Source organism: Penicillium citrinum (genome assembly GCF_028827155.1).
Source record: "Penicillium citrinum strain IBT 23319 chromosome Unknown utg000010l:1.0-1229701.0:1.0-1230130.0, whole genome shotgun sequence".
Taxonomy (NCBI): domain Eukaryota; kingdom Fungi; phylum Ascomycota; class Eurotiomycetes; order Eurotiales; family Aspergillaceae; genus Penicillium; species Penicillium citrinum.
In genome coordinates this window covers 407,257-432,425 of record NW_026622695.1, presented here as the reverse complement: position 1 = coordinate 432,425, position 25,169 = coordinate 407,257, and the positions used below count along the sequence as shown (strand labels likewise).

Genomic DNA, 25,169 nt, shown 5'->3' with positions numbered 1-25,169 from the left:
GTGCCAAAGGATCTGAGGGAAACGATTCCACAATCACCTCGAAACTTATACACTATTACAGCTTCTTGCCCGCAGCAGGCCCGAACTTAAAGCACCATGTGGCGGGTTTTTGGCTGGTCGTCGAATAACACCGAAAAAGGCCCTCCACGAGGGATCCCAGCATCATGGTATCGTTCCGAAGCCATGTACCAGCTAGAGCGACGTGCCATTTTTTCTAAACACTGGTTACTTCTCACGCACTCTTCTCGCTTTGTCAAAACAGGTGACTATCTATCTTTCACCATCGCAAATTTTCCAATTTTCCTCATTCGAGATCGTGACGGAAATATCAATGGCTTTCATAATACCTGTCGACACCGCGCATTCCCAGTTGTACAATTGGTGTCAGGATCGGCCTCAATTCTCAGCTGTAAATATCACGGCTGGTCATACGGTCTGACAGGGAATCTTTCTAAAGCCCCTCGCTTCGAGAGTGTCCCCGATTTCGATCAGAAACAACATGGCCTTCTTCCTATACACGTTCACACCGATAAAGCTGGGTTCATTTGGGCAAATTTGCAAGCCGGAGATCCTGAGGTAACATGGGACGAGGAATTTCAGAAAATTGACCAACAACCGAGAATGCAGGATTTTGGTTTCGCTGGGGAGTACTTCTATGATCATTCTTGGGAGATGGATGTTGATGCCAATTGGAAGGGGGTTATAGAGAACTATAATGAGTGCTACCATTGCGCAACTTCCCACCAACTCATCAGTAGAGTTTCAGATCTCCCTCGCTACAAGGTAGAACCAAACGCTGGCTACATGGAACATCACATATTCAATAAGGAGCAGGTTGATAGTCAGTTCCGTCGGGCAATTACGTATTTTTTCCCGACAACTTCAATTACCGCCACGTATGTGAATACTACTTTTACGGACCTCCTAATGAGAAAAAGCTAACGGGGAAGTGATAAATTTTTTTATATTCAACGCATGATCCCTCTTACCGCGACAACCAGTAAGGTTGAAAACGAGGTATATCGACACAAGGACGCCACTGACAAGGAATTTGAAGATATCAATGCCTTCTACCAACAAGTACTGGACGAAGATAGAGAGCTTTGTGTTGGGGCACAAGAAAATTTAAGTGCTGGTGTCTTTGTCAATGGCGAGCTTCACCCTAATAAGGAAAAGGTATGTCCGTAAAAATACTACAATGGCTCAGGTGAGCCGAGATTGACCGTATCTTAGGGTCCTATCTATTTGCAAGGAAGTGTTAAGACGATGTTGATGAAGCACAGAAGCAAGGAAGAAAAAGCTGGACATGAAATTTGGCCGGTACTCCCTTCACTCCCTACTTCTACCGACGGTAAACTACTTGAAGAAGAGAGGTTCTGCTCACAGCTGGAAGCTGCTAGTTGTATGAGTAAACCAGAACTCGCATGGTAGATAGGCGAGTGCCAAGTTTGTGGGATCGGGTCCATAAGTCTAATTTGAATCTAGATTCTCTCAGACCGAAATTATACAATTTGCCAACCCCTCCGTAAAGTCCACTTTATCCCAGGTACAACCTCAGAAGCTCCACTGCTCCAGCCAGTTATCCATCAAAGATGCTGAAATCGGGCCCAACCCTCGCATAGTGGTGCTTGCATGTCTCGCTTTCTGTACATCGAGTGGGACTGCCATAGCCCCCTTCTCCTCATCAACAAGCCCTCGGTAGAAACTAAGCAGCTTGAGAGCTGGCTTCTCAGAAACCTGAGCAGCTGTAGGCTGCTGAATGGCTTCCAGTTCCGAAACCCATTCGCTAAATTCGACTGGTTTGACGCCATACTTCTTTTGAATGACAGGGAGGAGTGAAGACCATTCCGCCTTTTCTGCGTTGGTCAGATGAAAGACTGCGGATTTCTCTTGATTGTTATGTCGAGAATAGATGATCTCCGACATGATTGAAGAGAGTGTGTCCTAAAAAGTATTAGCGGATATAAGGGGAGGAAAATGTGTTGATCAACATACAACAGGAACCCAGTCCACCGCCATAGAGCCTAGTCGATTAGGAATCTTCCCCGTCGCCTTAGACGTGGATATGATTGTGGGAAGCCACTCATGTGGGTTCCATTGTCCACTTGGTGTCGTTGGTCCAGCAATTTGTCCAACACGGTAAACGGTTGTAGGGACGTGGGACTTTCTGGATGCCTCTAGACAAATTCGTTCCGAAATGTGTTTCGACTCTCCGTATCCTTGTGGAAGAACGACAGAGGTATCTTCCATCGGAATCTCCGGTACTAAGGGTCCCATTTGAGGAGCCCATGCACCGACTGTGCTAATCGAGGATACGAAATGGATATGAGCATTGTATCGGCTTGCCAGGCTGAAGTCGACGAATCGACTCATGCCTCGGATATGCGTCTCTTCGAAAGACTCGACTGAATGGTTGAAGTCGACTTTCCATGCGTTGTGAATAATCGTGTCGACACATTCAAGCATCTCCTGGTACTTTGCGGCATCGAGACCAAAACGAGCTTCTCCAAAGGACGCCTGTAGGAATTCGACTTTGGTATTCCAGGCATCTGCGTTGAAGCTGAGTCCTTTCTCTTGAAGACTTTGTTTCTGGCGGCTTTCTGCATCGGATCGATTGAGACAGTATATCTTAGAGATGGATGGGTTGTTGAGAAGTCCGTGAAGAAGATAAGTTCCCAATGATCCAGTGGAACCAGTCAAGATCACATTTGAAGGGCTGGAAGGCAGATTTGAAGGGATGACTCGATCTGAGGGAAGATCACTGATGTACTTTTTCAGGATGGCTAAGATTCGCTCATTCCGAGGTAAAACATCGGATGACTTGCCCTCCAGAAGTCTGGCCAGTGCTTCAGCCATCTGTTTTACAGTTGGGTTTGCATAAAGTATTTGTGGCGTAATCGCTTCATTGCTTGCCTTGTTTTGACGTGTCTGGAGGCTCTTTTGCAAAGCTTTTGTCACTTGAATTGTCATTAAAGAGTCCAGCCCGAGACTATAAAGATCCTGTTCCACAGAGAAATCCGACCTCTCCATGATACGAGAGACAATCTGGAAGATAAATTCTCTAAGACTAGCGATGTCCAGATTCTCTGGTAAGGAAATTGCGAGCTCGTCGTTTGAATTAGCTTCGTATAGCTCATCAATTTCTTTCTCGTAGTCTCGAGTAACGGCACGCCTCTGCGTAGTTCCTTTCGGCGTTGTCTTGAATGGCTTATCTTTTGATGCAAAACCAATCATGTTTTTCATGACTCTTCCATGAGCTGCGATGGTTTGATTTGCCGCTTGGACTGTAGGCCATATTTCTTCAATGAAGAATTTTGTCTCCATCTGAGGTGCAGAAGGACTCGGCTCGATCAAAAGTCCAGCTTGGAATCTGGATTGGCCAACGACGAGCGCTCTTGAAACGAGTGGGTGACACTCGATCATAAGTTCCATGCCGATGGGGTTGAACTTCTCACCATTGCTCAAAACAACGACGTCGTCTTTCCTACCGTGGTATTTCCAAAGGTTCTCTTTTGTTGGGTGCTGAGCGAATAGATCATTGGTATGGTAAACATCCAGATGAGGGTATGTATGGAATATTCCTTGATAGCAACGATGATCCTGACGCCGGAATACCATCTCGTAGACACCATCCCCAGTTGGCTGCATCTCGATACCATATGCCGGATTCCATTCGAAATATGACCAGTCTTCCTTTGCTTCGGGGATAACGGCTAATATCCACCCAACCTCGCTGGCTCCGATCACAGATACAACTCGTGTGTACTGGCGTAGCTTTTCGCCCCTTTCAGGGGCTAGTGGTGCTCCTCCAAAGTACACGGACTTCAATGTGCGGAGGCTTTCAAGCGCCTTATCCGAGTTACACATATCCTCTAACACGGATGGAGGCAGAAGAGCACCTGTGGGTCGCGCTGTTTCCAAAAGATCGACCAGGTAGTCCACAGAGAGGGGCTTGTCAAGGCCAACCAAGACAGGAACGCTGTGATAAATCGACATGGTGAACGAAAATATCCCCATAAGGTGGAAAAATGGCGTGGTGGCCAGCACTAAGTTTTGAGAAGATATATGCCAGAAGGGAGCAGGCTCACGTCCCTCGGGCCAAGGGATTTGGGACATCGAGTCTAAAGTTGCCAGGAACCCATTGGTCAGATAGACAGGCTTTGGCATACCTGGATGGTATCTTTAGATACAGCACTTTTTAGGATCATTCATATCAAATATAGCTTACCAGTAGTTCCTGAGCTGTGAATTATAAATACTACATCGTCCTCGACTTCGGGGTAGCTCTTTGCGTAGGGATACGGACGAAGCCCTGATTTGTCACCGAGCAGCGATGTCAATGAGGGTATGTGGAATGTATCAAGGTTTTGATGAATGGCCTCAATCTCGGTAACTCGAGCCTTTCTTTCTTCAGTAAAGAAAAACTTCGAGCACTTCGTTGTGTTGAGAAGATAGACAAATGCCTCGTCTGAATTTCTTGTAGAAGGGAAAAAGGCCTAATTCTATCGTTAGCATTCTGCAACAGTGCTAGATAATCCGTGTTCTTAATTACCTGATATCCTGTCTTCTGGCACGCAAGAAAGAAGATACAATACCGGACATCATTTTTTGCCATGTAGGCTAGAGTCTCTCGATTCTTCCCCATTCCAACGGTACTCTCAATCCACCACGCCATGCAGTTGACGGCTCTAGCCAAGCCTTCCATAGTGATATTCAAAAAGCCATCTGATAGCTCAGTGCCTTGGGGTACCTTGGCGAATAACCTTCCGGGCTCGGTCTCAGCGGCATCATCTACCGTCTTCACTAACAACCGGTTATTCTTAGGATCCATGATCTCTGATATTGTATAAAGAGTCTCCGTTCTTGGACCCAAGTCTTTGAGTGTATGAAAACTGTTGTAAGGATGATAGTAGAAAACAGTAGCCTTGTCAGTGGGTGGTCAAGTCCAATTTATAGACTGGCTGATCGTGCCGATCAAAGTATGACTTCCATCGAATCAGGCTGTATTGTGAAACGATTTGAATATCCCGTGGGTCTTTGTATTCCGCTAATTGTACGAACTACGAATGTTGGACACTCCGCTGGAGTATTGTCTGGCGATCTTCCCCTTCTACAGTAACACTTTATCCAAGCGGGTCTGAATAAGTGGATCTCTCTATGCTTGATTTTATCGTCATAACCCAATTCTCTACCAAATGTCGGGACTTCATTGCCGGAACATCGTGTCTGAAGTCAAATTAAATAATGATTGTGCTTGTATTCTGATACATAAATTCCTCCTTCCTCGAAATTTGAAGTGTTGTGTCTCAAGAAGTATTTTCTCTGTCGGACAAGGCTGTGCGGCTGTTAAATTCTACACTAAGTCACACTATCGCACAATGTATCGATTTTGGGTGAAGTGTCATCCTTATTGAGAATCTAACGATCTTTTTGGCATTAGTCATATCTGTCAGTGGCTTATGCCCTGGGCACAATCAAGCCTTGATCATTACAGTAGTGCACTTGGCGATAGTACTTACGACTTCATTCGCTCTTCATTGGTTGGTGCTGCTGATCTTGGAATCAGCCACCACTTACAATGCGGCATTCAATAGTGTGTGATCAACGGTAGCAGCAGCCTGGACTATGAGAGACATTAAAACTCTTGTGCAGAAGCAATCTGCAGGCCGGCTCTACTATAATTCAGTCTTAAGTATGCGCCAACTCGGCTATTATATATATTTTCTTTTTGGAAATACAATGGAGACTCCCTTCTCTGAACATGATTGCCAAGGTCTGTTTCTAGGAAAAATCATAATAATAAGATAAGAAAGATAAAGAAAATAAATGAGATTGCCAAAGCAAAAAGAATTCGGTCTTTTCATCATTGTTTACCCCAACCGATAAATTTGATCCGATATAGCTCATAATCATTGGTTCAGCAATTTGAGGGGTTCACATAGATCTATATGGATCGGTTCAAACCCAAGCAGTGCCAGGCACCAGGATCATTTTCACCCAATTCAATGAAATCCCCTGACTCAAATTGGACTTCATACCATTAAATTCTTCAACAAGTTGAAGCTGATTCGACCGATTGCCGAAAATCGCCGATGGTGACATCGGCACGTGACCAGCTATCTGATCGCCAGCGAACATCGGAAACGAATTGAACTTCTCCAAGCAAACCAAGACAAGAGAGGGCCATTACTGGAAACTTTCGCCCTTTCGAGTACATCTACAGCTACATCTACAGCTACAGCTTCAGGTGCTCTATCAAGACACAATGAAGACATCCTGGTATATTGCGGTTGCAACAGCCATCACCGCAGCGACTGCTTCTCCACACCCCGCATTCGAACAACAACCGCTCGGCAACTCAGCCTCTGCCCCGGGGGACTTGAGCCAGAGGCCGGAGAAGTCAAGTATAGATGAAATCATTTCGAATGATCCACTTTTATCTTTTCATCGGGACCTAGTCGAGATTGAATCTATTTCCGGTAACGAGCACGATATCGGTTTATTCGTTGCGGAATATCTTGAATCGAAGAACTTTACAGTTATCAAACAAGAGGTTGAACCAGTAAAGAAAGACCAGGATGATCTAGAACCTCTCAAACAAAGATATAATATCTACGCTTACCCATCAACGAACTCGGAACCACCCTCCATACTAGTGACAAGTCACATTGATACCGTCCCACCATTCATCCCATACTCAGTTCACAACCCTTCATCAACCGATTCAGTCGAGGACCTTTTAATCTCAGGTCGAGGCTCAGTTGACGCAAAAGGAAGCGTCGCAGCACAAATCTTCGCGGTCCTAGAAATACTCCGCGAAACACCAACCGCAAACATCGGCCTTTTATTCGTTGTTGGCGAGGAAATCGGTGGCGATGGAATGAAAACTTTCTCTGATTCCACCCTCAATACTGAAAGTGCCTATCACACTGTCATTTTCGGTGAACCTACTGAATCTTCCCTTGTCTCGGGTCATAAGGGTATGCTCGGTTTCAAGGTTTTCGCTCACGGTAAGGCCGCGCATTCGGGGTACCCATGGTTAGGCGAGAGTGCAGTCTCCGGCATTCTCCCCGCTCTTCTGCGAGTTGATAAATTAGGTGAAATCCCGCAGAGTGAGGGTGGTTTACCTTCTTCACCGAAGTATGGTCGTACAACGTTGAATGTGGGGGTTATTCGGGCTGGTGTTGCGACGAATGTCGTTCCTGCTGAGGCTATGGCTGATGTATCTGTTCGATTGGCGGCTGGTTCTCCTGATGAGGCCAGGAGCATTATTCGGAAGGCTGTTGCTGATGCTACTGGGGATTTGGATGTGGAGGTTATTGTTGACTTTGAAAGTCATCGGGAGTCGTACTCGCCTCAGGACTTGGACACCGATGTTGAAGGGTTTAAGGTTATTCCTGTGAATTATGGGACTGATGTTCCGAATTTGAAGGTTAGAGATGGGGTTAAGAGGTATCTTTATGGACCTGGTAGTATTTTTGTTGCGCACGGTGATCATGAGGGCCTTACGGTGCGGGATATCAAGGATGCAGTTGGTGGATTTAAGAAGTTGATTCGGGCTGGTTTGGATAGAGAGTAGAAGAGGTATATTCTCAGTGACCTACAAAAAGTACAAGCTGGTTTCCCACTGGATACCATTGGGATTGCATGAATTGAACCTTCTAATGCATCCAAGGGTTCGCGCTAGATACATATAGACAGAGATTGAAAACACCATTTGTGAATATATTTATCATCGGATATTGTTAGAATAATTGTGAACATGGCATGGCTATACTAAACCATCAATTTTGAACATGATAATATACATTGGAGTATTTATAGTAAGATGTCACTCAGACCTTTCCAAGCCTGAATTAATATCACAAAACCAAATCCAAACCCAGCACCCAGCCAACACCGCAAGAATCGAATACACGAGAAACACATGTATTTTATTTCTCGTTCTTGCGAGGCTTCCTTTGCCAACCTGTCTTCAGATCCCCGCTAGGCTTGAATCGAGGGAACGGATGCGCTTCAGTATTGAAGACATGTTCCTCAAGAGAAATGAAATCTCGATCTGAAAACAAAAGGTAGAAGTACTTCAGAGTTTCAGCCATCCAGAAACTCTCCATGTTATCACGAGTTTCCGGGGTACGGAATTCACATTGGAGATGGAGGTGAATCCCTTGACGCGCCATGTACTACCAGCACCTGCGGGCATGGGTAGTCGAGACTGTTTCTCTTCAAGGACGGCGGTGTGCTTGATGAATGCCTTGAACATTTCCCAGCCCCATTCACGATATACTTCGTCTCCGGTGATGCGGTACATGTAGAAAAGAGATTCGACTGTTTCGGGGCGTTGGAGATTGTGCCGGTCGTTATTTTTCACGATGATATCTTGTCGCCATGTGTCTGAACCGTCTGGCATGGTTGTCAAAGGTTGAGAAATACTACTCATCTCAAAGGTTGATCCTGTTTTCGAGGGCGTGGGGTATTTGTCTGCCATCATGACGGGCTCATCCCCTAGCACAAAATAGGTGATTTCCGGTGCCAGCCCGGTCTTTGTGTTTAAATAGGTTGCCCAGCAGGTTTTCATCAATTCACGAGAGATGAGAATCTCTTCTTCGCGCTGTTGGTTCCAGCTGGAAGACTTTCTTGCCACTGATAGCGGCAGTCCACTAGTAGCGCCAAGTGCGACTGTCCCGGGCATGAAGCAGGCGAGATGGTCCATCTTAGGTAGCATGGGCCTTGTCAGACCTCCAGGGCGCTCGCCCAGAACCATGAGCTGCGCTTCTTTGGAGAAGGCCAGCAGATGCTTCCTAATACCCTGCATGGATTCATCCCACATGGTCTTATATATAGGCTCCTCCTGTGAAGTTTGCAGATATTGCTTGATGAGATATTCTGAAATAAAAAGAAAGAAACCAGGTTAGTCCTATAACCATGTAATCCGAACATAATATGAGATCAAAGGGAGAACAAACCATAGTAAGAGTCGCCCCGACTACCGAGGCGCACGTTTTTGGACGTAAATTGACCATTATCAGGATGGATGTAGATGGGAACCAGTCCATCTTGAGGTTCTTGCTCGTCAACCACTTCCATAACTCGCTCTGCGGCCTGCCAATATTCGGCCTCGCCAGTGAGTTTAGCCATGTATTTGAATTCAAGCTGTACAGATGTTGCTTCTGCTGTGGAGGCTGCTCCTCCATCGCTATGTGACCTGAGACCACGAGAAGTATTCAAATTCACACTTGAATAAGGAATTCCAGAATGAGTCTCGAAAGCTCCAAGTAGACGATCTGCCAAGTCCGTAGCTTTTTCGATATACAAATCCTCTCCAGCAGCGCCGGGATCATCGTCTTTGATTGGAGCAAGGGTGGGGTAATTTGTTGAAAGGTAGTGCGCTGATAGCAATCCTCCAAGCATGCGGATGGTCGTTTCGAAGGTGCTGACGTCGTGGTTTTGGTCATATTGGAGTGAAGTCGCGATCCATTGTCGCGCATGGCGAACTTGGGATGTGAGATTCATTATAATCATTGTGTCTAGCGAATCAACAATGATCCATCCCATACCACCTTCGACCATATTTTTGTTTCTCCCCGATACGGGATGATATTCGTCGAATCCTATCAAACAAAATTAATCTTAACTTCATGAATTCGCGGGATTAGGAGTTGAAATTTCAACATACCCCATGCTTCTTTCTCATAGCCTTCCCAGCTAACTTGAAAAACCTCCCGTACTTTTTCACGACGCGCGCTCCAGTCAACAGACTTCTCAGACGCGGATGAATCTTCCAAAGTCTGCATCCAATTCCACAACTCAGCGCCTTTATCATATGAGCCTGATCGCTGCCATGTCGGGATAGTCGACTGATTATAAAACAAATATGCCAGTGCACATAGACCTAACAAAGCCAATAACGGTCTCCACTTCTTCCTCGGCGCAGTCCGCCGCGGGGCGAATTGTGGTTTATCTTTATACATGGGTAGAGGACGATCCTGTTCGAAAAAACCGCCTAATTTATTTGAGAGACCCGCTGAGTTCGAGGAAAGGCCGAGTCCAGCAAGACCAGTCCTTGAATTGTAGTTCGCGGGGAGAGGCGACCACCGGGTCGTGGCGAGGGAGTTAGGGAGGAAGTTGGATATGGTGCCTGGAACGACATGCTTATTCTTTGTTGTCCCCCTCTTGAACCAAATATGCGCCGGACCTAGTACAAGAGCATGGGGGGGTTTGGCCGTTTGGGGGTACGGGTGGATGAGGAATCGGATTGGTCTTGTTGGAAACTTGAGCTCCGCGGTCGAAGCTAAGTGGATTGTGTTATGTTGTGGTCATCCAGGGAGAATGTAAGGAATGAGGCAGTGGTTTAAGGTAGTAATGTGCCTTAACAGGGTCCAAATATGTCCCTTGCTGGAAAGTCTAGACGTGGAAGAGAAGAAGGGAAAGGTGATAAGAAAGTTGAAACATGCCAGCGTGTGCTCAGGGACGAGTTTCTCCGCTTGCGCGTCACGGGTAGATCCCCGAGTTAAAATTATACGAGGGCCATGTCGATCCCTTTGGATCCTTATTACATACTCTCTCAAATAGTATTTAAATAAATTAGAGGCATTGAAAAGATACTGTTGAATTATTCTTTTCTGTTTTCTTTTTTTTGCTGGGGCCGAGCGGAAACTGGGGAAGTGGAGTCATTTACATGGGGCCATTCAGGGTCTACAATAGTAGATAACAAGTGTATGGATGGAGATGAGAATCAGATTGTGGATTGAGTGGTATGAGGATAGTATTCTTGAAACCAATCCGATCATACTAGCTAAGAACCTGTGGGCTAGATATTAGATCCAACAAGTAATCGGGGCAGTGGTATATGATCATGGTCACCGAGGAACTGGTAAAGAGCAGCTAGTAGATGGACTGCTAGTGGTGTTTATTCCCCGAGTCTAGTCCTACCTAGTACTAGATAAACAATAAATCTGGAGTAAGTTTTACGACCTGGATTGTTTGAACTACTCAAAGATCGAGATGTGAAATGATTGTACTCTACCATGCTTGATCGTCGTTAGTTGTGACCGATCTGACGGCATATATGATTCTAATGGACGCAATGACACGCCCGAACTTCCTCTGATCCCTCCATAGATGCCTAAGATACAATTACAGCTTCTGGTATTCAAGCTTGCCCTCCAGTTTCTTCGCTTCAGCAACCTTCCGCACCGCCTTGTTGAAATCGTCTTGGTTGACGGCATCACGGTAGTCTTTAATGGCAAACAGACCCCTGTACATAGTTAGCAAATTGGTGTTCTGAAGTTGTCTTGCGTGCAAGAAAGGGCGATATGAATAGACTTACGCTTCGGTCACCACGTTACGCAAATCAGCACCATTGAGACCATCACTCATCTTGACCACACTCTCAAAATCGATATCACCCTCCAATACCACAGTGCTAGAGTGAATCTTCAGAATCTCAAGACGTCCAACCTCATTAGGCAGAGGAATCTCAATCTTGCGGTCCAGACGACCCGCACGAAGAAGAGCCGGGTCCAGAGTATCAGGTCGGTTGGTGGCCATGATGATCTTCGTCTTTCCGAGGTAGTCGAAACCGTCCAGCTGGTTGAGTAGTTCCATCAGTGTTCGCTGGATTTCACGATCCGCTGATGTACCCTCCGAGAATCGTCGACCTCCGATAGCGTCAATCTCGTCCATAAAGATGATACAGGGTTCGTGTTCCTTGGCGTAACCGAACATTTCTCGAATCAATCGAGCGGATTCACCAATGTACTTGTCGACAATCGCAGATGAAACGACTAGTAGAAGATAGAGCATTAGTATGGTCCTAACATACTGGCATCCGGGTGAAGGAAGGGGAAAAATATACCCTTCAGGAAGTTTGTTTCAATGGAACTGGCCACAGCTCGGGCAAGCAATGTTTTACCAGTACCCGGAGGACCATAGAGAAGCACACCCTTAGGAGGCTTAATTCCCACTCGCAAAAACAGCTCCGGGTTCTTCAGCGGCAACTCAATCACTTCTCGCAGTTCTCGGATCTGGTCATTCAAACCACCAATACCAGCAAAGTTGATTGACCCAGGATCCTCCAAAGACATGTTGTAAACCAGAGGGTCGACCTCGCGTGGGAGCATTCGCATAATGGTAAGCGTCGTCATATCCAGGGCTACACGTGTACCCTGCTTCATCTTGGCCTTGTCAACCTTTGAGCGGCAGCCCACGACATACCGGGGACCCGATGATGCCTTGACAATAACTGTAAGGAAAGTTAGATACTTCAACCTCTCTCTTTAAGGCTCGGCCTGCGATATTTGCTAGCACAGATGATTCGGTGGATACGTACATCGCTCTTCATCTAGCTGTTTCAATACTTCACCGATGATCTGGCCAACACTCTGCAACGCCTTGATGTTCTCTTCAGACACATCGAACTCTCGTTGAAGATCTTTGATGCCCATTCGCAATGATTTCAACTTGGCTTCCCATTCTCGTAGCTCCAGCAAGCTCCTCTTATAATCATCAAGCGCCTGGTCGCGCTCGGGGTCGCCGGCGCCGCTCATGATGGAGGGCGATCGAGAATCGAAGGGGGAAAGGCTATAAGGTTCGTGGAAATGAAAATGAGAGTCGGAGTGAGAGATGGAGATATCGATGGATATAGTATCCTCGTGGAAAGACGATCGGATGGACGGATTGATAAGAAGGGCAACAGCGGACCTGGCCTGGGGAGCTTCCAGCAACCGACGAGGAGCTGTCCAGCAGGTCACCTGACTGAGTGTACACAACACGTGACTTGCATCATCTTACTCAGTGGGCGGTTTAAATGGCGGTGAGAAGAAACCAGGCAGAATATACAGTTGGGTAGTCATCCTAAGGTGTCAAGGCTCTTAAGGCCACAAGGCACTAACGTTTTCATCTCTTTCGTCATGTCAGCCATGTTCAGTCGTTTCCAATGCGACGTCAGATGAATTGGCCAATGAATTCCTCAAGGATGATACTGAAAAAAAGCTCCAGGGGAAAGGAACAGAATTTTCTCCGTTCTGCAGAACATGATGTACTACACCACTATGTACTGCTGTCTGCTACTATTCCCATAGCGAACTCACTAGTACTATGTATGTCATTACTAACAAATAGCTTCATACTCCAATTCCTAACTATGGCAGTACGATGTACATAGTAAACAAAACCAGAACTCTGAAAGCTCCCGAGCCGAAACTACATCATGGCCCATTTACTCCCGAGGGACGGGAGATCTCGCAGGTCCAAGAATCCGCAGACGGTCGGATCAGCCAGCAAGCGCTGGAGATGAGCGTGAATGCCCCACCGCCGCATTGGAAAGAATCGGAGAGCATCGAGCCTTTTCCCGGAATTCCTACAATATTTAAGGCATCGGGTGTTTCCGTAGCTGCTTTAATTTCTCTTCTTTTAATTCGAGCTGTTTTATTCTCTTTTTGTTGACCCCAGAATTTCCCTCAAATGTAAGTCATACATTTTGTATCACATCATCCGTTTATATACCCCGCCATATCTGCCCCTCTCATACACAACTTCCCCCCCCTCCTACTTCTACCTCTCTCTCCCCTACTACTCTTCCATCAACATCCTTCCAGCTTCACCTAAAGCCAAGAAGGGATAGCACTGTCTATACTTGACACATTCAGACCGTCGGTGACCATTGCCCCAACCAATTGCACCTCCCTCAAGCAAATCATACTGCCCCCCCCCTCCGCTCTTCCACTCGCCGGCCTGTCATTTTGGGCCATCGGTGAACCTGTTGCCCCTCCTCCGCCTTGAGAGCCACGCATTACCTTGATTAAATCCCCTCTTCTAGCTCCTTCTCCCTCTCTTTCTTCTCTTCTTCTTTTTTTTCTTTCTGGTAACTGACAGATTTCCTTCCATCTTTCAGACACATTACTTCATTATGCCTATCGCCAAGGTTCACGCTCGTTCCGTGTACGACTCTCGCGGTAACCCCACCGTTGAGGTGGACGTTGTCACTGAGACTGGTCTGCACCGCGCCATTGTCCCCTCCGGTGCTTCCACCGGTATGTAATGGATCATTGATGATGGCAATGGCCAGCAGCTACTCCTGATGAGAAATCAATGGAACTGACAACCTCTAGGTCAACACGAGGCTGTTGAGCTCCGTGACGGTGACATGGCCAAGTGGGGTGGCAAGGGTAAGAGCTCTTCCAATTGTTTTTAACGCATTCTATCTGTCCTGCGGAGCAAGTTATTGATCTATTTTCACTTGAATAGGTGTCCTCAAGGCCGTCAAGAACGTCAACGAGACCATTGGCCCCGCTCTCATCAAGGAGAACATTGACGTCAAGGACCAGGCTAAGGTTGATGAGTTCCTGAACAAGCTCGATGGCACTGCCAACAAGGGTAACCTTGGTGCCAACGCCATCCTTGGTGTCTCCCTGGCCATTGCCAAGGCTGCCGCCGCCGAGAAGGGTGTCCCTCTCTACGTTCACATTTCCGACCTTGCCGGTACCAAGAAGCCCTACGTCCTCCCCGTTCCCTTCCAGAACGTCCTGAACGGTGGCTCCCACGCCGGTGGCCGTCTGGCCTTCCAGGAGTTCATGATTGTCCCTGAGTAAGTCTTTTTTTTCCCCCAGATAAAGAAGGCGGAATAAACCCGGGAATAAAATGGAAAATGAAAGCTGACAGAATTTACAGCACTGCCGAGTCTTTCTCCGAGGGTCTCCGTCAGGGTGCTGAGGTCTACCAGAAGCTGAAGGCTCTGGCCAAGAAGAAGTACGGCCAGTCCGCTGGTAACGTTGGTGACGAGGGTGGTGTCGCTCCCGATATCCAGACTGCTGAGGAGGCTCTTGACCTCATCACCGAGGCCATCGAGCAGGCCGGCTACACCGGCAAGATCTCCATCGCCATGGATGTTGCCTCCAGCGAGTTCTACAAGACCGACGCCAAGAAGTACGATTTGGACTTCAAGAACCCCGACTCCGACCCCACCAAGTGGCTCACCTACGAGCAGCTGGCCGATCTCTACAAGTCTCTGGCTGCCAAGTACCCCATTGTCTCCATCGAGGACCCCTTCGCTGAGGACGACTGGGAGGCCTGGAGCTACTTCTACAAGACCTCCGACTTCCAGATTGTCGGTGATGATCTGACTGTCACCAACCCCCTCCGCATCAAGAAGGCCATCGAGCTCAAGTCTTGCAACGCTCTTCTGCTGAAGGTCAACCAGATCGGTACCCTGACCGAGTCCATTCAGGCCGCTAAGGACTCCTACGCCGACAACTGGGGTGTCATGGTCTCCCACCGTTCCGGTGAGACCGAGGACGTCACCATTGCCGACATTGCTGTCGGTCTCCGCTCCGGCCAGATCAAGACCGGTGCCCCTGCCCGTTCCGAGCGTCTGGCTAAGCTGAACCAGATCCTCCGCATTGAGGAGGAGCTTGGCGAGAATGCCATCTACGCTGGCAAGAACTTCCGTACCTCCGTCAACTTGTAAATGCAGTTTGCACTTGCACGGTGACTGTTGGAAGTAAGGATGAGCGAGAAAAAAAAAGCGATAACTCGCCCTTTTTTATGATTATGAATTAATAAGATCTCTGAATGAAAGATATTTCAACGAAGTCATCCCTGCATACATACATATACAATAGTCTTGTAAAACAATACCTACACCTACTGGTACTAAGTATGTGCCGTAGTCAACCCATAGTATCAGCTGTAATGCAACTAACTAGTGGTCCATCTCAGTATTTCTTTTACTTTCCTTTCTCTAATTGTAGTCATAACTTTAGTCCAACCTCCTGTATCCCATTTTAACATTTTCGAAATTCAAGTTGTATATACTGTATACTTCTATAAATCACGCTGGTCGGGCATCAAGACCCCGAGATCACGTGCCATCCCGCGATAGATGTGGCCCACATAAAATTTGCCTTGCCCCTCCAACCTTTTGCTGTTGCAGGTTCTCCAACCGCGGACTCCTTCTTTGTCCTTTGTGTCTTGTTCCTGCGAACAGCACTCGTATTTACTTTCCTTTTATACATTTTTTTCCGCCTCGAGTGTCTCGATCACCTTCATTTTTACCCAAAAATGCCGCCTTCAAAGTGGGGTAAGTGCTTATCCTGTGACTATCTGCCGCCTCGTTTGCCCGCTGGTCCATCGTGGCCGTGGCAACTGGACGTGACTTGCGACTGGCGTTAGAATAACCCCGATTGATGAAATGAATGCTAATACAGTTCTGTGATTATAGATGAGGAGGAGGAGAGCGACTCCCCTCCCCCTGTTGCCGCTCCCCGCCGCCGTTTCGACGATGAAGAGGAAGACGATGTAAGGCCTCATATCAAGCACAAGGACGGATCATCTCACCACTTGAGAATATAACTAATACAATTCAATCACCACAGGTCCTCGACTCTTGGGACGCCGCCGAAGATTCGGAGGTAGAGCGCGAAAAGGCCAAAAAGGCCGCCGAGGCCGAGGCCGCAAAGGCCGCTGCCGCCGCTGCTAACAAAAAGACCAAGGCTCAGCGGATAGAAGAACATCGTGAACAGCGCCGTCGCGACGAGGCTAATGCCGCTGACTTTGACGCTGATGAGACTGAGGCTCAGCGCCGCGAGCGCATTCGCAAACAAGAGCAGGACTCTGATCTTCAGCATGCGGCGGATCTTTTCTCTGATATCGATATGAATCGAAACCGTGGTGCACCTAAGGCGATCGTTATTACTGATTCTGCGGATCCTACGAATTCGATTGATCTTTCTTCAATGCCTCTTTTCAAGCCTACGACTAAGGATCAATTTGCTCGGCTTTCGGATGTTCTTATTCCCTTGATTACGGCTCATTCGAAGAAACCTCAGTATTCACTTTGGGCTCAGGAGTTTACTCGTCGACTTGTTAAGGAATTACCTAGTCAGGAAATTAAGAAGATGGCTAGTGTGTTGACTACGGCTAGTAATGAGAAGATGAGGGAGGAACGGGCTGCTGATAAGGGAAATAAGAAGACTAAGGCTGCTAAGACCAAGGTTTCTCTTGTTTCGAACCGGGATAACCAGATCGATAACACTGCTTATGATGGTGATGATGGTCTTGGTGATGATGATTTCATGTAATGGATGGATAGACACCTTTTCATTTTCTTCGTTTATTTTTCCCTTTTTTTCCATGACTCCCTCTCCCAAAAAATACCAATGTGTATATCCGTCGCTCCATCGAACAAACGACATAAGCAGATAGATCAACCTAGTCAAACTATACAGTACTCCCATTTATGCACTTTGAAAAATAACCAGAAAAGTACTTTATACCTATAAAAAGCCAGATAACTTTCAAAGACATAGTTCGAAGTGGTTTTAATTGTATATCAAGAAGTACAAGATTGACTCCTATCAATCCCCCGTTGACACATCCACCAAGATCAACATACCCTTCCTCATCCATCGCAAAAAGAGCTTCCAACACCCAAGACCGCCAATTGGTTCGAAGGGAGGGTTGGAGTGGAATTATTGTATTGTGTAGTAGTAGTAGTAGTAGTAGTAGTAGTAGTAGTAGTAGTAGTAGTAGTAGTGGTGGTGGTGGTGGTGGTGATGGTGGTTGTGAATGACATTGTTCGTAAGGATTGGTAGATTGGTATATCTGATTACTTCTTTCAAGTATCTATATCATAGTATGATATAGATGTAATGGCTTGAAAAAATGCTTTATGGGTGCCAGCTTTTCTGAGAGAGAAGTGTTGAGGGCAACTGTTTTTGAGGATTGAGATGGTCCAGACCTTGTATTTATACTACGTGCCTAGTATTAGGTAGTGTCTACTATCAGCAGGTATCATTTCATCAGGCTCTGATCATACCTTAGATGCCGTTTATACTATATCCAAGGGCTACTACCTTGTAGCCCTCGGATATAGTATATACATAGTATTACCATTGATATAATTTCCAAATTACTCGCTGGCCACTTTCACACCTTTCGAAAAGAACCTGTATATGATTTTAAGGCAAGGTTGCTTCTTTGATGCCTTAGCTAACAGCTTTACTGCTTACTAGTAAACCAGTTCAAATGAAGGGTTATTTTTGGGCTGAGAGATGAGCTGTGGGTAACTATGGTATTTTCTTTGGGAAAAAATTAGTCATTCTTGTTTGTTTGTCTGAATAACATGCAAACGTCCATTCTTTTCGGATTCTGCGGTTTCATTACTATGATGTTCGTTTGTAATTTGACTTGCATTGTTTAGGTCTAAGTCAACACTATTTTGAGGAATCATTTAAGACTTCAAATCTGCTGAAATTCTTGAAAGTTGACAAAGACACTTCAGGACTGTGACTATAGCTCTTTCTAGCTACTAATGTCAAGTTCTCTTGGGGACGGAATGTTTTGTACGCGTACCAACAAAAAGGACTCATGAGTGAACAACTGGGTATATGATTTACTTCACTCCAGATTTGGGTGTGAGATAGCCCGAGGTGGTAAAGTATACCTATATATCTCAGTTTTTTTTTTTTTGCTCTTTTTGCGTGGAGGCATGGAGGCCTCCTCGTAAAAAGGCGAAAGGAACCGGACGAGAAAGAGGCAAGTTTTACTTTCTGGAGAAATTGGAACTTACCTCTTTCAAATACCGTCATTTTAGCTCTGACCTGCCACCTTGACACCACATCGGTTCTCAAATTCCATTTTCGTATTTTCGTAACATCTTTCTCCATCAACAGTTTCGAGTTCCTACTGCCTGGTATCTAATGATATCGTTGACGATATTCACCAAGCCGAAATGACGACGTGCTCCATGGGGTCTGATCTCGCTGCTGGGAGTGGTCTATTGGCAAATTTGGCTGAACCGGATCCTTTTTTTTCTAAGTCAACTTTCTGTCCGAGGAGCAAATCAAAATGAGATGTTCAGCCTCAGTTCTCGGAGTCACAGCGCTGACAGGCTACCGTAAAGCCATCGATCTCTTCATTTCTGTGACAGTCTTCTCAAAGGTCAGTGTCGACGCATTCTGCCACATCGCATTGTATTTCAGCTTTGCTGAGGCTGACATCCTCGACCAATATAAGGCTTTATATATAGGAGTGTTGAATCGAAACTCCACTTGAGCGATGCACTCTCTTGAGCGATTCACTCTCTCGCATCCTACGAGCGAGTTCCTTCTTATCTAGGGACAATAACTGCTCTCAAATATCCGCTTGAGTATCGAGCTCTATTCCGACAATACCTCCTGGCTGGAAGTCCAGGTCATGGAAGACATAGGATCTACATAACGAAATAGACTCGGAGCATCCCCTTAATTCTCAACATGGAAGATGCAAGGAAACTAAAGGGGCCCTTCCTTTCAGGCTTTTCTATGGAGTCATCCTTATCAAGGCTGAACAAGTTCGACTCAGTCTCGCTCGTTGCTACTTTCTGGGTCATCGAGTTCCCTTTTGTTTTGGGTTGCTTGCATCGTCAGATCCTAGTCCGGGTTCAAGACCATCGACCTGAAAGGCTTCGATCAGCCCATCTCCCCGTCCGTAGCTGTTTCTCGCAACGTCTCTCCTCCAAAGTTGCGGCTCTTGACCCCGGACAACAAACTTACGGAGATACCGCCAGTCAAACGAAAATGCCGGTCCGCAGGCACCCTTGACGATCGGGTTGATCTTCCAAGAGCTTCTGGCCGTTGGTGGTAGCCACCTGTCAATATCCCAATACCCCCACATCAAACTACTGGCTTTGTCTTTTTTTCCCTTTACACTACGAATTTGATGGCTTTCGACGGTTCGACGATTTGGCTTGGCTACAAAGAAGTCCATCGCTCTTCGGGTTCCAATAGCATCTAAGTATGTATCTAGTTTTCTACACCTCAGGCATGATCCTGACTTAATATATACAGTCACCACGCCTGGCTTGCGGTCTCGTCAACATGCCCTCTCTTCGAGTATCACTTGCATCCTGTGAGCGCTGATGCTCCTCAATCAATCGAAGAAATTACTGAAAGAGAGATGATGTCCATCTTGCAAACTCTCTGGCAGAAGGTCCGCGGCCGGCTTTCATCGATGATCATAGGTCACAAGTCGTTCTATATATATGTATACTTTATTTTCTCCGCCATCTTCATTCTGGTTCTCTCCTTCTTCAAGAAGGAGAGAATCAAGATTTGACCTCACCTCTTCTCTTCTCATCCTCAGGAACCAATTTTATATGGGCTACAACTTTTGATACTTCGTATGGACTTGTTCCATACCTCTTTCGAAAGAACTGTCTACCTAGACACTCACTATATATTGAGCAAGATAATGCACACGGCTCTTCCTGATTTACCGATCTCATAACTGCTGCTTTTGGCGAAGAACGGTACGCAATTGCTCAAAGCTTCAGGATGAATGACTCGACTTAATGGGTCACTCCAACCTAACTGTGAACCGATGAACCTATGAAGAATTTCAATGCAAGTCTCTGTCAGAGGATGAGAAGCGCAGAATTTATTGCCCCTGGGCAGGGGCAATACCTATCCTCTTGGATTGGCGGCCCACAAACATCGCAAAAGTTTGCGATAGTTGTCTCGCTTCGTGGATCAGCAACCTTTCTAAATAGGAGGAGCCAAGTGCTGATTTTCCTCGTTGCAATTGCCATGTGAATCGGGGTCATTCCAAGTGGACAAATGCACACGGGGTCGTCTTGTGTGCAGGCATTTGTCTACCACCATCCACGGGGATGTCTATGACTGATCGACTGCTCGAGTGTGCTCGGATTGCCCTCGAACCGCGTTCGCCTCTGGCTCACCACCGGAGTCGTGCCGAGCGACTTCGTGAGATGATGGTTGTGCTTTTGGAGAATCTTTGGATTCTCTATTTAGACCACCGTTCCGAGATCAAGAAGATGGGCCCCGTTGCTTTTGCCTTGCTTGTTGAGAATCGTTTACAGGCACTGCGACAGGGTGCTCGGAATCCAACCGGAGACGACCTTTGGGGTGTTCGAGGAGAATGGTATTATTACCATCAGTATCTTCGTCGTACTGTGGGAGATAAAGGATATGCCAACTGGGTGAATGCCAAATATGACTTTGTCGAAGCTGTCAGGACACTGTTGCGTCGCTATCATGTGGGTACTCAGAATCATTTGTTGGACCGGTACATCGTGTTCTAGACACGCTCTCTTCATGTCTGCTTCAGGGTCGAATCATATAGGTAGTTGATTTTCTTTTATTCTTTCCGATAGGCACGGGTAGTATCGCGGACATTGCCCATGTGAATCTCTGGTCCCACGTATGATATTCGGAAGCCAATCTCTTCCATTTGATATAGAAGTAGAATTCTCCCTGTATTTGCTTCTCAACTCGGACTTCTTCGACTTCCCACTCTTCGTCCTCATCTAGATCTGGTAATGATAGTGACTAGGGGATGTGTCGTATCTATTCAATGTGGATTGTGGAATTTGGTTTGCGTACCACAATAGTGAAGGAGAACATACTCTTGATTTTTTATGGACATGTGGAAAATTGCTATCTCATCTCGTTTGCCAGATACCTTTGTTTCTATAACATGTTCGTTTGTTGATCTCTGTTCTTTGATGTCCCCATTCCAAACCCTAGTTTCTTGATCTTTCTATTTCCTTCTCATCATCCCTCGCATCATTCTTCATCGCCTCAACCAAAAGTTCTGATAATCTATCACCGATATAACAGCTCAATCCTTCTCGAATGTGAGGCTTTTCTTCGAAAAAAAAGTCTTATGCCCAGCCTCGCCTCGGATCAGGGACGCTCCAATCAGCAGTTCGAGTTCTCGGTGTGAACCGCAAACGAAACTTCGAGAATTATCACACTCGAGTATGTTGATTCCAATTGAGTATTGTAAGATACTAACAGTTACTAGGTGGGAGCTGCCGTCTTTCAAATGTGAAGGCTGTATTGCTTTTCGGGATGAGGTATGCGGAAGGGGAATTGCGCTCGCGATTATTTGATGAAGGGAGCACCATGCGCAGCGTGAGTTCATATCAAGATACCATGAAACCCAATACTGACTCGCGAATTTGATAGCATGCTTTCTTGAACGCAATGGCCCTGCAGATCTCGGTTTCCCATAAACCGGACTCAATTTCGGTCTCGGTTCTCTCGAACTCGATGCCCTTGTATTCCTCGGTAGATAGAGGGACATGTTCAGCGATGGGTGGCTATGCCTCGCGTACTCCTGTGCACCTTCAAGAATCGGCAGTCTATGAACCCGAAAGTTCAACGTCCTCCCTTCTTGTCGTCTACATACCCGGGATGATTTTGAGTTCCGGGGCTCTTTTTATCCCCTCAACCTGATTGTTAGTCAACCCTTGAATCGAAGATTGGGAGGTTTTATATAAATAAAGTACCTACACCGGTGACTTTTAAAGGTTGGAGGTTCTTCAAAAAAAGTGAAGTGTGGTTTCACGAATCAAATGCCAAACGCAATGCTCTTTCTTGACTTCGGCTTTTGTGTCCAAACATGAGTTGAATAGTCGAGTGGAACATATTTCTACTTTTTCAACAAATCTTCATTTTCAAAATACTCCAGCCCTGGTATTGGAAAATGATGGAACTTTACCGCATTCACGCTTACGAGTGTGCCTGGTCATCTCCTCGGAACCTATCGTGCACCTTGTGCAAAGGTGCCACGGGGTACTTTCTTACTTTCTTTCGTGTCCGTGAATCAGCTGAAGAAGAGAGCCCGTTCCTGGAAAAGAATTTCAAGTTCTTTTTCGGGTTTCCAGAGGGTGAATACCTTTATATCATCACTTCTTTATGAAGGTTCATAAGAAAGGTTGGCGCCGTTGAGAAATTGGAATATTTGAACATGATATCTATACCTCCATTACTCGGGAAAGCACTGCCACTACTTATTTCCAATGAGGTCAAACTAAAGTAAAGACTTGGAATCTACTTCTGAACTACTCGAAGAATATCAAATATCAAATATCAGAGCACACATCATGCGAAGTGTGTCATTTGTCAACGGGGATACAGATGGCGATGAGGTTTGAAGAGGTAATAGAAGGTTCTCACTTGCAATTGAAACTATCACCAAGATGCGTTTCACAACTCCGTATATCTGTCTATTCGATTGGGACTCCATTATATTTACCCAGTCTGAAACTGAGTAATAGAACAGGTGTTTTGTCTTCTTTTACCTGTCATATAACTGAATATAGTAGTCTACACGCGTGTATAGATCATGAAGATATCCTATGCTCTGATAACTAGAGTCACGTGCTACTTTGCTGGATATAGAGTATACGTCGATTGAGATCCTCAAGACCATTTGATAACCAGGATTATAGAAATTGACAACAACAACAACAACAACAACAAGAATGGAGTGAGTTCAGAGCTAGTACTAGATTATCAGGGTAACATCTACGCTGGAAGAGATGAGAAATCCGGGCGAGGGACCAGAGGGTAAATTGGAAAATAAACACATTGAATCGTGCTGGAGTGGGAATAGAGACAATAAAAGAGAGAGAAATTCCACTCAGCCCCTTTTCTTCGCTCGCGTCAACCGAATATCAAACTCCGCCGGCCGACCCACACAGTTCCGAACACGTGCAACAGAGAGGTGCCGGTCCCAACCCAGCCACGCTGCGGTGAAAACAAAATAAGCGACTAGCAGAATCCACGTCCAGGAAGAAATGCGAACGCCCCCTTACCAAATCGGCATACGGCTCGTCGCAACCCCTACTCAAAGCCCTCTTACGACTCCTCAGCGGGCTTGGTCTCCTCAGTAGGCTTCTCCTCGGCGGGAGCGGCGGCCTCCTCAGTAGCAGCAGGGGCTGCCTCTTCCTTAGCACCCTCAGCATCCTGGCTGTCGGATGAGGTCCAGAGGGTCAGGTTGTCCCGCAGGAGTTGCATGATCAGGGTGCTGTCGCGGTAGCTCTCCTCGGAGAGAGAGTCAAGCTCGGCAATAGCATCGTCGAAGGCCTGCTTGGCGAGGTGGCAAGCACGGTCGGGGGAATTGAGGATCTCATAGTAGAATACGGAGAAGTTCAGAGCGAGACCGAGGCGGATGGGGTGGGTGGGGGTGAGATCAGTCTGGGCGACTTCGGTAGCGTTCTAGATGGGGATGATCAGCAGATGTTACAGAATGCGGTGAGAAGAGAGAAGATGGCGAGAGAACAAAAAGGATGTGCCATACCTTGTAGGCATCGTGGGCGGCAGTAGCAGCGACCTTGCGCTTCTCGCCGGAGGCGAACTCAGCCAGGTAACGGTGGTAGTCACCCTTCCTGTGAATTCGTTGTGGTTAGTCACTGTACAAGCATAGGCCCTGGATCATCATTCGGGATTGCATAAAATAGCAAGCAAAAAATGATCAAGCAGTAGCAGCTTTTTCATCTGTCTCAAAACGCACATCTTGTAGTAGAAGACCTTGGACTCGCCAGTCTCGGCCTTGGGGATTAAAGAGTCATCAAGAACATTCAGGACATCCTGGCAGACATCCTCGAGCTCCTTCTCGATCTTATCGCGGTACTCCTTAATAATACCGACGTGCTGGTCAGAGCCCTTGGACTCCTCCTTCTGCTCGATGGAGGAGATGATGCGCCACGAAGCACGGCGGGTACCGACCACGTTCTTGTAGGCGACGGACAGAAGGTTGCGCTCATCGACGGTGAGCTCGCCGCCAATCTACAGACAAGTCAGTTGTGGATCTCACACACAGAGAGAGTCGAATATCATAGTTGAGTCGTACCTTGGCAACTTCCTGTTCAAATTGTTAGCCCCGGGCGCCCCCAGTCAAATCATAAACAACAGATATGGATGCGACTGACCTTCATGTACTTGACCATTTCTGAATCACAACAACCCTAGCATCAGTATGCATCCTTCTATTGGGAATCGAGTCAGGACAGTCTTACCATCGTAGCGCTCGGCCTGCTCGCAGAGCCGCGCGAGGAACGTCTTGCTAATGAGGGGGTCAGTTCTGTCACGGGGGTGGGGGAGAAATGTCGCGGATGGGCATTTTGGAAGTCTTACTTCTCACGCTGCATTGAGAAGACAAAAGTTAGCCATGATTTCAGTCTTAGCGAAAGGCACACCGATGGAGGATCACGGTAGATGAGATGGGAATGGGTATGGGGGTGAGGGATGTGTCGTTGAGTGAGAGGGGGGTTTGTGATTGCGATGGCGGTGACGGGACAAGGAAGCTTTGGAGGGGGTTGAGGGGGAGGGAATATCATAGAGAGAGAGAACATACTTCAGAACCCATGATGGCTGTGTATG

The 25,169-nt window shown here is 46.6% G+C and overlaps 9 protein-coding genes across 9 annotated transcripts; 5 read left to right on the top strand and 4 right to left on the bottom strand.

The window, feature by feature from the left end:
• Nucleotides 1–96: 96 nt before the first annotated feature.
• On the top strand, nt 97–1,431 carry N7469_011216 (aromatic ring-hydroxylating oxygenase subunit alpha; the record flags this gene model as incomplete). Its single annotated transcript, XM_056650121.1, has 3 exons — nt 97–896; nt 951–1,176; nt 1,234–1,431. The coding sequence occupies 3 exons, from the start codon at nt 97–99 to the stop codon at nt 1,429–1,431; spliced, it is 1,224 nt and encodes a 407-aa protein (XP_056495185.1).
• A 123-nt stretch (nt 1,432–1,554) lies between these two features.
• N7469_011215 (putative NRPS-like enzyme) lies at nt 1,555–4,831 on the bottom strand (the record flags this gene model as incomplete). The annotated part of the gene is made up of 4 exons (XM_056650120.1): nt 1,555–1,944; nt 1,996–4,169; nt 4,229–4,496; nt 4,553–4,831. 4 exons carry the CDS (start codon nt 4,829–4,831, stop codon nt 1,555–1,557), a joined length of 3,111 nt encoding a protein of 1,036 aa, XP_056495184.1.
• Nucleotides 4,832–6,265: 1,434 nt separating this feature from the next.
• Nucleotides 6,266–7,579, top strand: N7469_011214 (M20 family metallopeptidase; the record flags this gene model as incomplete). Its single annotated transcript, XM_056650119.1, has 1 exon — nt 6,266–7,579. The coding sequence occupies one exon, from the start codon at nt 6,266–6,268 to the stop codon at nt 7,577–7,579; it is 1,314 nt and encodes a 437-aa protein (XP_056495183.1).
• Nucleotides 7,580–7,934: 355 nt separating this feature from the next.
• N7469_011213 (glycoside hydrolase family 47 protein) lies at nt 7,935–10,193 on the bottom strand (the record flags this gene model as incomplete). Its single annotated transcript, XM_056650118.1, is given in 4 exon segments — nt 7,935–8,108; nt 8,123–8,886; nt 8,967–9,611; nt 9,677–10,193. Coding segments are annotated over 4 exon segments (2,100 nt in total), but the record flags the coding sequence as incomplete, so codon positions are not given.
• A 943-nt stretch (nt 10,194–11,136) lies between these two features.
• On the bottom strand, nt 11,137–12,548 carry rpt4 (proteasome regulatory particle base subunit RPT4; the record flags this gene model as incomplete). Its single annotated transcript, XM_056650117.1, has 4 exons — nt 11,137–11,257; nt 11,330–11,786; nt 11,858–12,244; nt 12,332–12,548. The coding sequence occupies 4 exons, from the start codon at nt 12,546–12,548 to the stop codon at nt 11,137–11,139; spliced, it is 1,182 nt and encodes a 393-aa protein (XP_056495181.1).
• A 1,361-nt stretch (nt 12,549–13,909) lies between these two features.
• aspf22 (enolase acuN) lies at nt 13,910–15,466 on the top strand (the record flags this gene model as incomplete). The annotated part of the gene is made up of 4 exons (XM_056650116.1): nt 13,910–14,033; nt 14,112–14,168; nt 14,248–14,587; nt 14,671–15,466. The coding sequence occupies 4 exons, from the start codon at nt 13,910–13,912 to the stop codon at nt 15,464–15,466; spliced, it is 1,317 nt and encodes a 438-aa protein (XP_056495180.1).
• A 593-nt stretch (nt 15,467–16,059) lies between these two features.
• N7469_011210 (eukaryotic translation initiation factor 3 subunit J) lies at nt 16,060–17,078 on the top strand (the record flags this gene model as incomplete). Its single annotated transcript, XM_056650115.1, has 3 exons — nt 16,060–16,078; nt 16,220–16,296; nt 16,374–17,078. The coding sequence occupies 3 exons, from the start codon at nt 16,060–16,062 to the stop codon at nt 17,076–17,078; spliced, it is 801 nt and encodes a 266-aa protein (XP_056495179.1).
• A 2,175-nt stretch (nt 17,079–19,253) lies between these two features.
• On the top strand, nt 19,254–19,580 carry N7469_011209 (uncharacterized protein; the record flags this gene model as incomplete). Its single annotated transcript, XM_056650114.1, has 1 exon — nt 19,254–19,580. The coding sequence occupies one exon, from the start codon at nt 19,254–19,256 to the stop codon at nt 19,578–19,580; it is 327 nt and encodes a 108-aa protein (XP_056495178.1).
• Nucleotides 19,581–23,645: 4,065 nt separating this feature from the next.
• N7469_011208 (14-3-3 adaptor artA-like protein) lies at nt 23,646–25,155 on the bottom strand (the record flags this gene model as incomplete). Its single annotated transcript, XM_056650113.1, has 8 exons — nt 23,646–24,005; nt 24,088–24,175; nt 24,301–24,575; nt 24,640–24,651; nt 24,719–24,738; nt 24,806–24,852; nt 24,924–24,931; nt 25,144–25,155. The coding sequence occupies 8 exons, from the start codon at nt 25,153–25,155 to the stop codon at nt 23,646–23,648; spliced, it is 822 nt and encodes a 273-aa protein (XP_056495177.1).
• Nucleotides 25,156–25,169: the final 14 nt, after the last annotated feature.